Consider the following 14,668-nt stretch of genomic DNA (forward strand, 5'->3'; position numbering starts at 1 on the left):
GTCAGCAGGTGAACAATGATGGAGGACACCTCACCTGGCCAGGAAGAAGCTGCTGTATTCATTTTCCCGACACACACTGTACATATATTCTCTATTCTATTCACTTCTTCTTTTACTTCCTTTGCTCTACCTCTCTCTCGCTTCACCACTCACTCTCTTACACACACACACACACACACACACACTGGGCCGGTCCTGGCAATGTTGGCTCCCGAAGCGAGATTTCAAATTGCCCCCCCCCCCCCCCGCCAACATACAAACGCAAACTGTCATGCATCCCGTTCAGTTGTTTTTTTTTTAAATCCATTCTCACATTTCGTAATTCATTCTTGGCCTCCAGAAAGTTAGTACATGTGCACAGACAGGTGATAGGAATCCGAAGCTGTTTTTCAAGTCATTGCACACCTACACTTTGACAAGTGCATGTTTTATTAAAAACTATTTCAGATATTGAATGTCTACTGATACATGTTTAAATGATATAATTCTTTGTTATTGGTTTTTAAGCTATATTAGGATTAAGGTGTAAACAGAGACAGTTTCTCTGTTTGAGATGGAAATTCTCTTCTTCTAATTTTATGGTTTATCTAAATTCTTCTAAAAGACCTGTAGTTTATCTACCTGATGGTTAGTTATGCACGAGGTAGGTCTTTTAACAGCGCATGTGTTTTGAATACACAAGTAACCAACATCGCTACAACGGTGTACCCATCATCCATATTGTGTTGTGTACGACTTTGAAGGAAGTTTTCTCCCGTTAGTACAAAACTTTTGTGTCGCTTGTACTGTATGCAGTGTAATTAATTAAAATGTTCACCCTGACACAGTATGCTTGTTGCACACAGAGTACCGAAGGAGTTGTGTTGGTAGTAACATTTAAACCATGATGCTGTGCTCTCAAGGCATACTGCATGTGACTATGCAGTATTCTTTCGTTAGCAAAGCTCATTCAGGACAACAGCTGGAGTGCAGCTGTTTGGTCACAGCCATGGAAACCTAAGTAATGATACTGATGTGTTGTGTATTCTCGTTTCTCAGGTTCGTGCTGCAGAAAGATGGCAATATAGTATGTTGGGCATGGACTGGCTGATACGAAATGTAATTCATTTGCATGCCAGTGTTTTGTGTTAAAATACTAAAAGTGTTTTTGGAAATAGAGAAGGGACACATACTTGAACTTCAGGGAGCCGCCTATGTCTCCTGTACCAGGAGTCGCCCCTGCACACACACACACACACACACACACACACACACACACACACACACACACACACACACACACACACACACACTTAATGGCACTGGCCCTTTCTTTAAGGAGCCACGCGACTCGTATAACATCAGGCTTCTTTACAAGTTCAGCGTTGGGAGCTATAGAGTAAAAAAAAGAAAGAGTTTCTGTATTTCTAACCTGAGACTGTGCAGTTTTCTCACAAGAACACGTGTGGTTCCACAAAGCGCCGCTAGATGTCAGTGCGCCATTAACTGTCAGTTTGCTGTCCTCTCTTGGACTTTACCACTTTTCTCGGTGGGAGGGGTGCTTCTACTTTAAATCTGGTAAAAACTATATAAATAGCTAGAGTGCTGTGTGAGATTATGACGCACGCGGTTTAGTTATAACGTCAATTACGCTGTGTCACTATCCAAACACATTAATGTTATATAGAGTGGACATTAGCACGAGCGTCCCCGTGTTACTGCGAGTCGTTGTGTTGGTATCACTCACTGTCATGGCTGCCTGACTGAATGGACGTTCTCGCCTCTGCTCCGTTAACAAACGTTTAGGAAAAACAACAACAACAACCGAGTCCTCCGCTTCTCTGAGCTCGAGTCCGTGTTTGTGTTCGTTACAGTGCGTCATGGCGGGCACCAGCACCGCGCAGAAAACATGGGAGATGTCGAACAGCATGCAGGAGGTGCAGAGCATCGATGAAATCTACAAATACGACAAAAAGCAACAACAGGAAATCCTCGCTGCGAAGCCGTGGACGAAGGAGTAAGTACACACCGGTAGTGATGTGGTGACTGGTTTTGTTATCAGGTAAATGTCTGGTACTTAAACGGTTCACTGTAGTTCCATACAGTTTGGTCATGAGTTAGCAGTTTGTTGTTAGCTAACTGCGTGGTGGCCATTCACAACACCGTATCTTATTCCTTGAATACCACACGTCATGTAGCTGGTGTTAATCAGGTGACGTTTCTTTGCCCCACAGTCACCACTACTTCAAGTACTGTAAGATCTCAGCTCTGGCCCTGCTGAAGATGGTGATGCACGCCCGGTCCGGAGGAAACCTGGAGGTGATGGGCCTCATGCTGGGGAAGGTCGACGGCGAGACCATGATGATCATGGACAGCTTTGCTCTGCCGGTGGAGGGCACAGAGACCCGGGTCAACGCGCAGGCTGCAGCCTACGAGTACATGGCAGCGTACATTGAAAATGCCAAACAGGTCCGACACCCACACATCTGACTTTATTCATTGTGGAGACATTAAGAATCAAACCCTTCATTGTTTAGTTATAACGTGATGCTTTATAGTTCATCACTACATGTATATGTTATTAACTTTATTTATTTACAGGCCAATATGATCTTATATACAATTTAGTATCAGATATATCATCACTGCCCATAGATGTTATATCCATATTTACTCTAGGAAGGCAGTTACTACATAAATTCTACATTATAGTATTATTCACATTCGGTGACAGAAAATGGTTATTCATATCCTGCATCTCTGTGTCATCAGTATTGTTCCATACTGTTTTCATTTCTTTTAAAGTCCAAGCTCAAATTGTTGTTTATGTTAAATACTCAGGCATTGCTCCTCTAGACATGCTTCTTCTGTTAGAAAACACAACAATTATAATGAATCAATATTTTCAGACCTGTTGTGTTTTCAAATGGTAAAGGCTTCATATCCTGGATAACAACCTGCGTTTTGTCTCTTCTCCCTCAGGTGGGCCGTCTGGAGAACGCCATTGGCTGGTACCACAGTCATCCCGGCTATGGATGCTGGCTGTCGGGCATAGACGTCAGCACTCAGATGCTCAACCAGCAGTTTCAGGAGCCATTTGTGGCTGTTGTGGTAAGACAGAAAACAGGAACCATTGTTATTTCAAGTCAAACAGTGATTTCTAATCGCACCTCATTAAAAAGCAGTTTCGGAAAGTGAGCTCTTTTCCTGCTTAATATGAGAATCCACGTTGCTGTGGGTGTAACTGAGAAGGGGGTGACATTTTTAATGCATGAGTTGTAGGTTTCCATGTTGTAGAGATTAATATTTTGCTATAGCAAACAAATATATTATTTATACTTCATTCGGTTCAGAAGTGCCTAAATGCCACGGGCATCGTGTGATTAAGTGCATATTTTCAGCACACTGACAGCAACAGCAAAAGGCTCCCGGTGGCCAGATCTGAGTAATCCCCAGAGGTTTGTGTGACCCCTGACTTTGTTTTCCTGTTCTACTGTATCTTGCTTCCTACAGATCGACCCCACTCGGACTATATCTGCAGGGAAAGTCAACCTTGGCGCCTTCAGAACCTACCCAAAGGTAAAGCAAGTTTCAAAGTAATAAAAAAAAGCATATTAATGATTCTTAGACCCATTTTCTGTTCATATTTGTAGTTTACAATTTTAGTTTAAGTCTTGTACTTCAGTTCTATAACCTTTTATTTCTCATTTGATTCCGTTTAGGACAATCACCTCTTAATTATTTGTCTATTATTACATACAAATATACATTGGAGAACATGTTTTTCTTCTGTTGCATGTTCTCAGTATTTCCTCTTTGGATTTTCAGGGTTACAAACCTCCTGATGAAGGACCCTCAGAATATCAGACAATACCTCTCAACAAGATCGAAGACTTTGGTGTTCACTGCAAACAGTGAGTGTAAAAATATACAGTCTATTAAATTGTTCTCGCCATATTTAATACTAACATAAGACCCACATTGTGTACATAATTTTCACCTTAATTACAGTACTGTAATGTACTTTGTTCTTTATTGTGTGATTGTGTTACTATGCTGTACATAGCTGATGTTTTTGTTTGATTCATCTCTCTCAGGTATTATGCCTTGGAGGTGACTTACTTTAAGTCCTCCCTCGATAGAAAGCTCCTGGAACTCCTTTGGAATAAATACTGGGTCAATACCTTAAGTTCCTCAAGTCTCCTCACGGTAAGAAGGCAACTTCGAAAATCCAAAATGTTCGCTAATTATTTGACATTTTGATTTATGGTTAAATATTACACTATAACTCATTGAGACATGCAGTCATCAGCTTGTGATGCTGTGATTTATTGCTGCCTATTAGCAAAGCGCCTCTGTTTATTGATGTTAGTAATAAGCTTAATTTGAAACTTTCGAATAAGGGGTTATAAGTATTAAAAGTTGGACCTGGCGCTAATGATACAGACGCTGTTGTGATTCATCATGGATCATCTGCTTTCACCCAGGAGTCCGTTGTAAAGATTGAAAAGCCCTCATGTGAATTCCCATTGTGGTCGCAGTCACTCTGTCCCGAGCTTCACTAAACAGTCTAAATAGGCAGCGGGCTTATCCAAACAGTTCGCTCTTTGGCATTCTGGATGAAGATGAATTGACTAGATGTCAAGAACGAGCTGCTCCACGGGTGACGGGCTTTGTCAGTTGCTACACTGTCACCCTCGTCAGGGACCCCTGTGTCATTGTGTTTTAATTACCTTTTCCACTAAAAACATGGCCTCACCTTAAGCAAACTCCTCTCAGACTTCTTTTCATTCACCACGGAGCACAGGCGGCTCCTGCGGCTTGTTACACAGATTTGCTGTTATCCTGCAAAACAATCTCATTCTTTGTGCAAAATCTGTTGAATTGTGCTTGAATCGGCTTCAATGTGTTTGTTTGTTTTTGTGTGTGTATGTTGGATGGTCAGAATTCGGACTACACCACAGGCCAAGTGTTTGACCTGTCGGAGAAGCTGGAGCAGTCAGAGGCCCAGCTGGGCAGAGGCAGCTTCATGCTCGGGTTGGACACACATGACAGGAAGTCTGAGGACAAACTAGCCAAAGCAACACGAGACAGGTAAATGTTTTTTCTTTATTTAACACTTTTGGGCAGTAAAAGATCAGCGCTGACTGTGGCTGCTATCACATTGCCTGCTCTATATTTTAGAACCTAAAAAGAAAGTTGTGGATGGTGTTACTTATATAAATGTTTTACAGTGTGATTAACAGCGTTAAACTCAATTAAAGGATAATATATTATTGTGTTTATAATTAATATGTATTTTTTATCTTACATTTAATAAATAATTTCAATTAAATTATTTTTTTATTTGAAGTTAAATTTTGTTAGAGATTTGGACCGTTACGGATTATTTCTATTACAGAATAATCAGATTATTTTCTCAATCAATCAATATTTCTCTTTTAATACAAAATGACTAATTGATTATTAGTTCAACTCGAGACTAAATCTGAGTGGTCTGTCTGGTTTTTAAATCTTCTGAATTGCAATACTAGGATTTTAAACTAAATGAACTGTGCAGCATTAATACTTTTCCATTGATTTTGTCTTTTTCGTGCAATATAATTAAATATATTTGAGATTAATAAACACTATTCTTAGTAATATCAGATTCACAGGAAGACACAATAGATATAACTTTACCATGTATTATTGTTGAAGGTCTACTGGTACCAGGGTGAATGTTACATATCCGGACACTGTGTCTGTTTTGCTGGTGGTAATTACTGATCTCCATTTTCCACCGTGTTCTGTCTCAGCTGCAAGACGACCATCGAGGCGATTCACGGCCTGATGTCTCAGGTCATCAAGGACAAACTCTTCAATCAAATCAACACATCTGCCAATTAAACCTGGACTATGAGCTGATTTGGATTTCACCTGGAAATGTTTTCTTGTGCATGTCCAGCACTTTCTGGTTTATGGTGATTCTTTTTTTTTTTTTCAAGTTTTTTGTGTTTTAGGTAGCTAAGGAATACAGCAGGGACTCCTGCTCCAAAAAATAAAAAAAGATATCTACAAAATGCCAGTACTTAATGTGTGTATTTTCATACTTTTAGATACAAATTTAAATTGTTTCTGGTCAGTGTTGTGCAGCATAAGCGGATATTGTACCTGGGTAATTTATCAAATTCACTGGATATTCGTCTTCATGTATTCAATCTTCAATATAAATATAATACAGATTCTTGAGGTGCACTGCGTTATTGTTTGCTGTCACGCTCTGGCTGTTGTTACAAATCCTCTTACACATCGGGCCTGTGCTCAGCTACAGCCCCAGAAATTAGACACGCGCAGCCCGACCGAGGACCAGTCAGCCTTTCAAGCGCAGTCAGTCACGGCGTTACATAATGGAACAACAAATTCAAGTCTCTGCATAGGCTCAAAAGGAATCGGCTGCCGTGTGTGGGACGTCTCTGCGGAGTCACTCCCAGCACGGTTTGGCTCTCGGTGGTACACAGTCCAGCGGAGTGGCCGGCTCGTCAAGTTGTGGTGTGGCAGTGATGCAGTGCAGAAACAGAAGCCGCACACACTGGAGTCCATTCACCCAACGTGTCTGCTCTCCATCGAAGCAGACACTCACCAAGTTGGCCTGTTTTTTTCACAGACAGCTGCTCTGGCCTGGGTTTGTGTCATGTCTTTTTCATGGTATTGTAATGGCTATATGTATATTTTTTATGTCATGTATCGCAAAGCAGAGAATCCCAGCGGGGGCCGGGTGGGCGTCTGTTTTTTCTCACATGCATGAGCTTTGGCACCACTTCTTTTAATGATTTTCCTTAAGTATTATAAAGGTGTGTCTTTAAATTCAGGGTGCTCAGTGCAGTGGTTTAGGAATATGACATTTATAGGGCTATATTTTAATGTAATTTGGGTTTTTTGAAATTACTCTATAGGTTCAATGGAACACATGTTCTCCTGAAGAGCTCATGTTTTTGCCAGGTATTTAAATGTTTTACATGGATGACTGTCACAGAGCTGAGAAAGTATTCCGAGTATGCACTTAAAATAGTTGCCTCCAATGTTCTTTCTTCCATGGTGATTTAAGAACCAGTGAAACACATTGAACTAGTTGATGTAAATATTTTTGATTATCCCCAGATGGACATTTGTATGCATGACTTGAAGTGGAATAGGTAAATGTATGTAAATTCTAATCAAGTCAAATTGTTTGCCGCCAAAAATCCATTTCTCTTACTTTATTCTTTTAATATTTAACACAAAGTATGTTCCCCATTACTATAAAAGTGCTTTCACATATTGCAGTGGAATGCCTTCAACTTTGCTGTTCCAACTAAAATATATGATGGTAAATGACACTGGTATGAGAGCAACAGGTTGATAAAGCTCATGATTAATAGCTGGAGTATTCAGATGCTCTGTTTGGTTTTGGCTCTCAGCAGAGTGAACCCTACGAGCACAGTGTGGTGTGTGAGGTGGTGGAGGCCGGCTCAGAGACGTGCTACACCCCCTCTCAGACATGTGGTCCTGCATAAGTGGCGTAAAGTCGCTCACAGGAAACCCAGGTCATGGTGTGATATAGATCAACAATGCAGGGGTCAGTGGGAGAAGAGTGCTGTGGTCCCGACACATCACGCTGTGCACTTACACTTTGACACATAGGCACAGAGAAGCTTGTGCCACTGTAGCTGCAAAAAGTTGTAAGTTTGTAAACATGAACAGCAGAAAGTTTTACAGTTAAGGACATTGAAATGAGGAAATATATATAATATAATATAAATACCTTCTGATTCTGATATTGACACATAGCACTTTTCAGGCTTTGACTCCTCTGATCATGAAAATTCCTCCAGAATACGTACATTTTCACCACTTTCTAATTTTGGTAAGAATTTGAGCATGTTAATGCCCTAAAAAAAGCCAATTCATTTGCTTTAAAAAATTCTAATAATAATCCTTACAATTTCAAAAGGGCCTCACTGTCTGTCAGTGCCTGTCAGTGCTCGGGCCCTAAATAGTTTGCAACTATTGTTGAATTTCTAAACTATGAAATACTTGAAAAGAAAGCATTACTATGTTGTAGTTAGTAGAATAACGGAGCAGGATCATATTTGTCTATCCAGTCTTTTGCAGTTGTCAATGTATTTGCAGCATTTAAATCAATTTCCAATTCAACCAACATAATTGAATTTACTAAATATTGCACTTGTCCAATAATTAGTTGATTATAGAAATAATATTTGTTAAAGATAACAAGTAACAAGATGAGTACTGAGTTCTCCAACAAAGTGAGCTGCATTTAAACCAATGGGGCAACAAAGGTCCTTTACATATCAGTGGCAGATTCTGTTGACACCGGAAGTGCCCTCTAGGATCTACCGCGCGTGCTGACCGATCAGCGGTGACAGCCGCGCTGCTTCCGTCGTTTCCACGGCAACTGCGCTTCTCGTCTCAAACAAAGCGACGTCGCCTCGTTGCTGTAAAACTTCGTAGAAATGTTCTAACCTGCCCGTATTCTGAAACTCTTCACCGAGCAGAGAGGTAGGCGGGTTTCACTTATATATGACACGCTCAACGTACAAAGGGGAAATTCGATTTTTGGGGGCTTCTGTAACTAAACGTGGATGGTATCGCCGACATGTTGTGGTTATTCACACGGTTTTTAATCTATGTTCCTCACGAACTGCACCCGGACACCTTTGAGTGTGGCGCACTGTGTTTGACAGTGACAAACTGCTGCTCCCGAGCGAGAGAAGCTCCTCCGAGGTTTGTAAGCTCACGTCATTAGCGTCTGTCCATACTTCAGCTCTGATCGATCAGGGCCTCGCGTCTCCTAGAACTTCTGCCCCGTGGCTCGAGATCCAGAGATCCAGAGTGGTACAGACCTGCAGTCCCCCCCCCCCCCCCCCCCCCCCACAACCAGCAAAAGAGAGGTGAGGTAAAATAATGCCTCTGAGTAAAGTTCAAAGTTCAACATTTCATATCTCAGTGTCAGGTCAAGCTAATATATGAGCCCCGTGGGTACAGAAGAAGCTCGGGGAATTGAACCCTCTAATTGCAACAAGGATTGAGTGGTCACTCCACGTTTGGCCTCTTAGCCAGTTTGCTGGAGCACAATAATGTTTTTCCATCAGTTATCCCCGACTGTGAATCGACAGTTCGGTCTCAGGCCGTTTGGAGTCTAGTGTTTGACATTTTGTCATTTTATGATCCCGATGGCTGAAGCAAGTTGCCCACCGTAGATAAACAGAGGAAACCTCGGTTTGCCTGATTCTGTCTTTTACAGCTCACACGTGTTTTCGTCTCCCAGACGGACAGATGGACAGACAGCTGTAGTCGGTGCTGCGGGCTGAACGCTCGGCTGAAGCTGAAAAGGATCCTCTCTGAAGCTGTGTCTGTGAGCAGCCACCATGGTGCAGCTGGACATAGATCTGATCGCCAAATCCAGAAAACACTTCAAGAAGAAAAGGGGCCTCTCCTTCCCCGACTACCTCAAGACACTCACGCACCTTCACTTCTCCAGCAAGAACATCGAAGACATCGTAAGTGTCTGTTATGGAACGTCATCCATTCTTTGCTTCTTCTTGCTCTTCTGTGCCTCATTTATTCATTTGATTTCCAGGGAGATGTCTCCATGTGCCGGAACCTCACTGTTCTGTACCTGTACGACAATCAGATCACAAACATCCGCAACCTCGGCTTTGCCTCCAACCTCACCCATCTGTACATGCAGAACAACAACATCGCTCGTATAGACAATCTCGCCAATCTGCAGATGCTCTCCAAACTGTGAGTTGAAAAAGTTGAACTCATTGTTGTCCCGTTCGTCGAGCTCGAGGTCCGTGGAAACGTATGTGTGTGGTTTTTCCGCCTCTGCAGGTATCTGGGTGGAAACCGGATCGCGGTGGTGGAGGGCCTCGAGCAGCTCCGGGAGCTCAAGGAGCTTCATCTGGAGAATCAGAAGCTGGCACCAGGGGAGAAGCTGCTCTTTGACCCCAGGACTCTCCTCTCACTCGCTGTATGACCTCTTTTCACACCGTTCAGTGCAAGTTTAGTTTGAGAAAATAAGGCTCATACACACTCCCTAAACTATTTGAGTTGTCTTCCTTTGAAATTATAGGTATTTTAAGTCATGAACAGGTCAGAGAAAAAGGCTTGTTTTAACTCTTTAAATCACAATGTGTGTGGCGTATCAACCCGTTACGTGATCCCATCCAGTGTAAAAGATTTCAGATTTCTTCGAGACGAGTGATCCCTGTAGAAGCAGAATATGGTGCAGGGGTTTGATGATGTCAAAGGGACCTCTGTTGCTCTCTCGGGTCTGACAAATCAGTTAGGTCTGTTTACTGCGTTTACTGGCCAGGCCGTGGATAAACACACCAAAAGTCTCAGCTTCTTGTTTGTTTGGATAATTAAAAGAAATTGCTGTGCAAATTTGAAGAGTTGCAGCTTTTTATAAATGTGCCGTTAGAGAACTTCAAACCAAGATGAATATTTAGCAGCGGCACTGTCTAGGAGTAGGATTTGGACGTGGTCCTAGTAGTTCAGGCTCATGAAGAGGGCAGAGGCTGATGCTTAATCCAAATGGATCAAAAACAAATAAAAAGATATAAACTGTACCAAAGGTTTGGATTTATTTTGGACACACAGAATAGTTTTTCTTTGAGTGTGTGTGTGTCTGTGGATTTTCTCCTTTTTATGGGAAGTTGTGTTTTTACTGTTTTACTGTTTTTACTTGTGTTTTCTTGTTTTGCTTATTTGTGATATTCTTTAATTTTATTGACTGTAAAATGAAATCTGTTTCATTTGCACAGGAATCTCTTTGTGTCCTGAATATCAGTAACAACAACATAGATGATATCAGGGACCTGGCAGTGCTGAGGGGAATCCAGAGTTTTTCTGCTGCTGACAATGAATTACACAACCTGGAGGTAAATATAGCTTCTTCTTTAAGTGTCTGAAACAAGCTGCACTTCAGGGTTTCTTCTCCAGTGTGACAGAGGTAGACACTGGCTGTGTGCTGTGCGCTGCAGTCAAAGTAAATAGTTCCACATCACAGCATGACATGCCATATTTAAGTCAACATACCACGATTAGTCGATCGGGTCATCATGAATATTGTTCCGTAGCTTTCTGCAGTGATGTGTGAAATGAGATGGAGAGCAGGGTTCTAAAGAACCAAATCCTGCAAATCCTGCCACGGGTTCCCAGTCGTCTGCATGACTTACACAGGGTCCGAATTATTCAACAAATCAACCAGCCTTTCCCCCGGAGACTTTTCTCGCTGACAGCTTTAAACAAGTACAAGTTTCTCCTTTTCCTTGGGAGGCAGATTTTTCCTCTCTGCCTTTAGAATCCCCTGTTTGATAAACCACCCTCAACCACCGCTACTTAACTTTAAGGGAGATTCATCTGATGCAGAGATATGATTTATGCCCGGTCACTTCTTTGAAAAAAGGACCCGCTTGATTTTTCTGTTTGAATTGATTTACTAACTGAAACGGTGGATGGCTTCATAAAAAGGGAATGATTCCTCTTCTCTTTTGTGTTAGTGTTTCACACCCGGATGACACATTGAGAGCATTTTGTTATTGACTACTTTGCTTCGGCTACTTTCTCAGAACAAATGATTTGCTCTCGAGAAGTTGACGCAGGTAATTGTTGTACACGTGCCATTTTGAGCAGATAACTCCTCTAATTTATTCAACCCATCTGCCAATATTGATTCTGCAGAGACAGCACTCCAAAGGATCAGTCCCTTCTTCTGCGCTTTTGGTCAGAGTCCAGAGGAAACGTTATGGATTTTTAAAATAGATTATGACAGGCAGTCAGCCCGGGTGACAAATGGGGAGCATCTTCAGAGGCCGTTAGCTGTGCGCAGGGCAGAGAGGACGGGGGAATCGAAGCCCTGGTCAAATACAGGTTCATAACTGGCCCATCATTAGTCCAGGCGAGAGAGCTGGCCAAGCTCAGCGAGTATCCACCCCTTTGCTGCTCTCCACACCCCCGCGTGGGGGGCAATTTGGGGCTGGGCTGCTCTTCGGTGAGGGCCTTCTGAGTGACAGCCCTGACACGATCATTTATCAAAGCCTGGGAGCGCGCGGTGCTCAGGGGTCCCCTCTGAACTGATTGCAGCGCGAGCTGGAAAAGTGGAAGCGCTTTGGCCAAGACAGGAAGGCAATGAACAATCAGAGCGTGTCCAGAGAGTATTCATATTTCCAGGCTTGGATTAATGTGCCTTTAGATAAACATACAACTGCAGGCAACTCGCTGGAGGAGCCAGCCTCACACCGCCCCAGGAGAAAACTTGTAGTTACATGACACCGGCGACACTGTTTATTAAAATAGACTGATGTGTTGTTTATGCACTTTCCCCTGGCCCTTGTACTTCACATTAGCATTCTCTTACACCCGGGTCTTTAAAAGTTTGCTGATGTTTGCCTCTGATTAGTTATCATATCAGAAAAATGTGTTTCAGAGAAAGTTTTCTATTAGTCATTGAGTGTGGTAATGCCATTTGAAAACACAACACATTTAGTAAAAGAGTCTTTTTCTGCATTTTCAGGAGTTAGAGGACGTGTTTGGCTTCTGGCCTCAGCTGCTTCAAATGGATCTGAGAGGAAATCCTGCGAGTAAAAAAACAAAGTACAGAGATCGTCTAATCACCACATGCGAAAGACTCGGTAGTGAATTACAAATTTTCTTGCGCAATGTTATTTGAAGGATAATTATTTGTTTTCATTTAATACTAACATTTATAGGAAAACTGTTCACTTTTATAATTCAAAATATTTTTTTTCTTTTTTTGAATTCCTCATATATTTGTGCAGGGGTTCTTGACGGAAGGGAAATTAATGAGTTCACCAGACAGTTCCTCATTAACTGGAAAACATCCAAAGAGGCCAAGAAGAAAAAAACCAACCCTCTCATGCTGCCTGGACCGTCAAGCCCTGATCACTTTATAAGTTAGTCACTCAATCCTGAACCTTTCTTTTATTGTCCCACTTTCAATCCACGTTTCTGATTTAATATGCACGTTGATTATAAAGGTTTACAGCTTAAGTGATAGTTTGGATACTGGGCTGCGTTCTTGAAAAATATAATTTTTATATTTTTTAAAAATCCCTAAAAATATGTTCCCTTGATTTGAATGACTTTTATCGTATCATCTGTTCCAGTTTTAATCATTATTCTTTACTTAATTATTCTGGGTCAGCTTTACACATTTGAGTGTGTGTGTGTGTGTGTGTGTGTGTGTGTGTGTGTGTGTGTGTGTGTGTGTGTGTGTGTGTGTGTGTGTGTGTGTGTGTGTGTGTGTGTGTGTGTGTGTGTGTGTGTGTGTGTGTGTGTGTGTGTGTGTGTGTGTGTGTGTGTGTGTGTGTGTTCTCTTCTGACTTTGCTTGTATTCCAGATGACTTATATATGGCTCGGCGTCCACATCCCGGTCACCTCTGCAGCCATAACAGGCAGAGGTGGAAGCCACAGCAGTCTCTCAGCTCCACTGTCCTCGCTCACACAGACCTCAGCTGTGAGTACACGCTTGTTTCTAGACTGACTCCATTTAACTATTTGCTTTTGTAGACACACACATTCAGCTGTTCTATAGAATTTACATGCTAAAGGATCTAAATTCTGATGGATGACGATCTCCCCAAACACTCTAATCCGTCTTATTTCTCCCCAAAATTAAATGTTTTTTATGGTATCTGTTATATCACGATTTCAACATTTTCTTGATCAGCTGTTTTTTTTATGTAATGGGAATGTCATTGTGAAGGTCAAATGATCTCTATTCCAAGCCAAAATTCTGATGATTTCAATGATCGTCGAACCATAATCTGCTTCCTTTTGGTTTTATCTGAACTCTAAGGACATTAACGACAACATTGAAGATTCCTATGAGGGGGCTTTACGAGGTGGCAAAGGTGCTGAGGACAAACCCACCAGTCCGATGACCAGTCCACCCACAGCCCAGAACTAACAGAGCTATACCACTTTATCATATTATTATTTATAGTCAGTGCCCTCCACTCGGTGTGAGCTCCATGAACCGTTTGGATTATATCGTCTGCCTTGTCTGGTTTCAAAGAAATACTGTCACATGTTCTAATGTTTTGATTTGATCTTTGTCTTACCTCTGCGTTGTTATGAATGAAGCTTGTTAAGGCTGGAATACGTTAAGAAGATTAAACAACAAAATAATGAATAGTTTGCTTTATGTTCAGAATTTTGACCCCGCTGCATTTCTCCTGCTCACTTTCTTTCATCTATAATCGTAATTTTTGGGGCCTGAAGACATTGGTTGGTTTTACAAATTATTCCGATGTTGTGTGTGTGTGTGTGTGTGTGTGTGTGTGTGTGTGTGTGTGTGTGTGTGTGTGTGTGTGTGTGTGTGTGTGTGTGTGTGTGTGTGTGTGTGTGTGTGTGTGTGTGTGTGTGTGTGTGTGTGTGTGTGTGTGTGTGTACAAATGATCCAGGAGCCTTAGAGTGGCACAATCTGAATGATGGCTCTGCCCTGACATTACAAGGCCAACAACACATGCCTCTTTTCATCACCTGGGATCGATGAGTCATCCCTCTCTTATAGTGTGTAACAAAACGGATGTAGCTGTTGTCATCCTTGTTACAAGATGTTTGGAGGAATTTTTTTTAGGAGCCACGTGGGCGTGTAACCCCAGAAAGATGTTGG

The 14,668-nt window shown here is 41.9% G+C and overlaps 2 protein-coding genes across 5 annotated transcripts; both read left to right on the forward strand.

The window, feature by feature from the left end:
* Positions 1-1,710: 1,710 nt before the first annotated feature.
* On the forward strand, positions 1,711-6,049 carry cops5 (COP9 signalosome subunit 5). The gene is made up of 8 exons (XM_062379921.1): positions 1,711-1,996; positions 2,214-2,448; positions 2,962-3,090; positions 3,493-3,558; positions 3,808-3,893; positions 4,077-4,188; positions 4,925-5,073; positions 5,778-6,049. The coding sequence occupies exons 1-8, from the start codon at positions 1,860-1,862 to the stop codon at positions 5,866-5,868; spliced, it is 1,005 nt and encodes a 334-aa protein (XP_062235905.1). The 5' UTR covers positions 1,711-1,859; the 3' UTR covers positions 5,869-6,049.
* A 2,326-nt stretch (positions 6,050-8,375) lies between these two features.
* On the forward strand, positions 8,376-14,652 carry ppp1r42 (protein phosphatase 1, regulatory subunit 42). Of its 4 annotated transcripts, none has more exons than XM_062379602.1 (9): positions 8,380-8,520; positions 9,266-9,521; positions 9,602-9,768; positions 9,859-9,997; positions 10,794-10,910; positions 12,545-12,662; positions 12,810-12,944; positions 13,391-13,507; positions 14,457-14,652. In XM_062379602.1, coding segments are annotated over exons 2-9 (927 nt in total). In that variant the 5' UTR covers positions 8,380-8,520; positions 9,266-9,389; the 3' UTR covers positions 14,459-14,652. The 4 variants fall into 4 exon arrangements, with proteins under 4 accessions (XP_062235584.1, XP_062235586.1, XP_062235583.1 ...); XM_062379601.1 differs by lacking the exon at positions 14,457-14,652 and adding an exon at positions 13,850-14,185 and having other exon boundaries at positions 8,382-8,520; XM_062379600.1 differs by lacking the exon at positions 14,457-14,652 and having other exon boundaries at positions 8,376-8,520; positions 9,290-9,521; positions 13,391-14,185.
* Positions 14,653-14,668: the final 16 nt, after the last annotated feature.

The sequence above is a fragment of the Platichthys flesus genome, chromosome 21, assembly GCF_949316205.1.
Source record: "Platichthys flesus chromosome 21, fPlaFle2.1, whole genome shotgun sequence".
NCBI classification, from domain to species: domain Eukaryota; kingdom Metazoa; phylum Chordata; class Actinopteri; order Pleuronectiformes; family Pleuronectidae; genus Platichthys; species Platichthys flesus.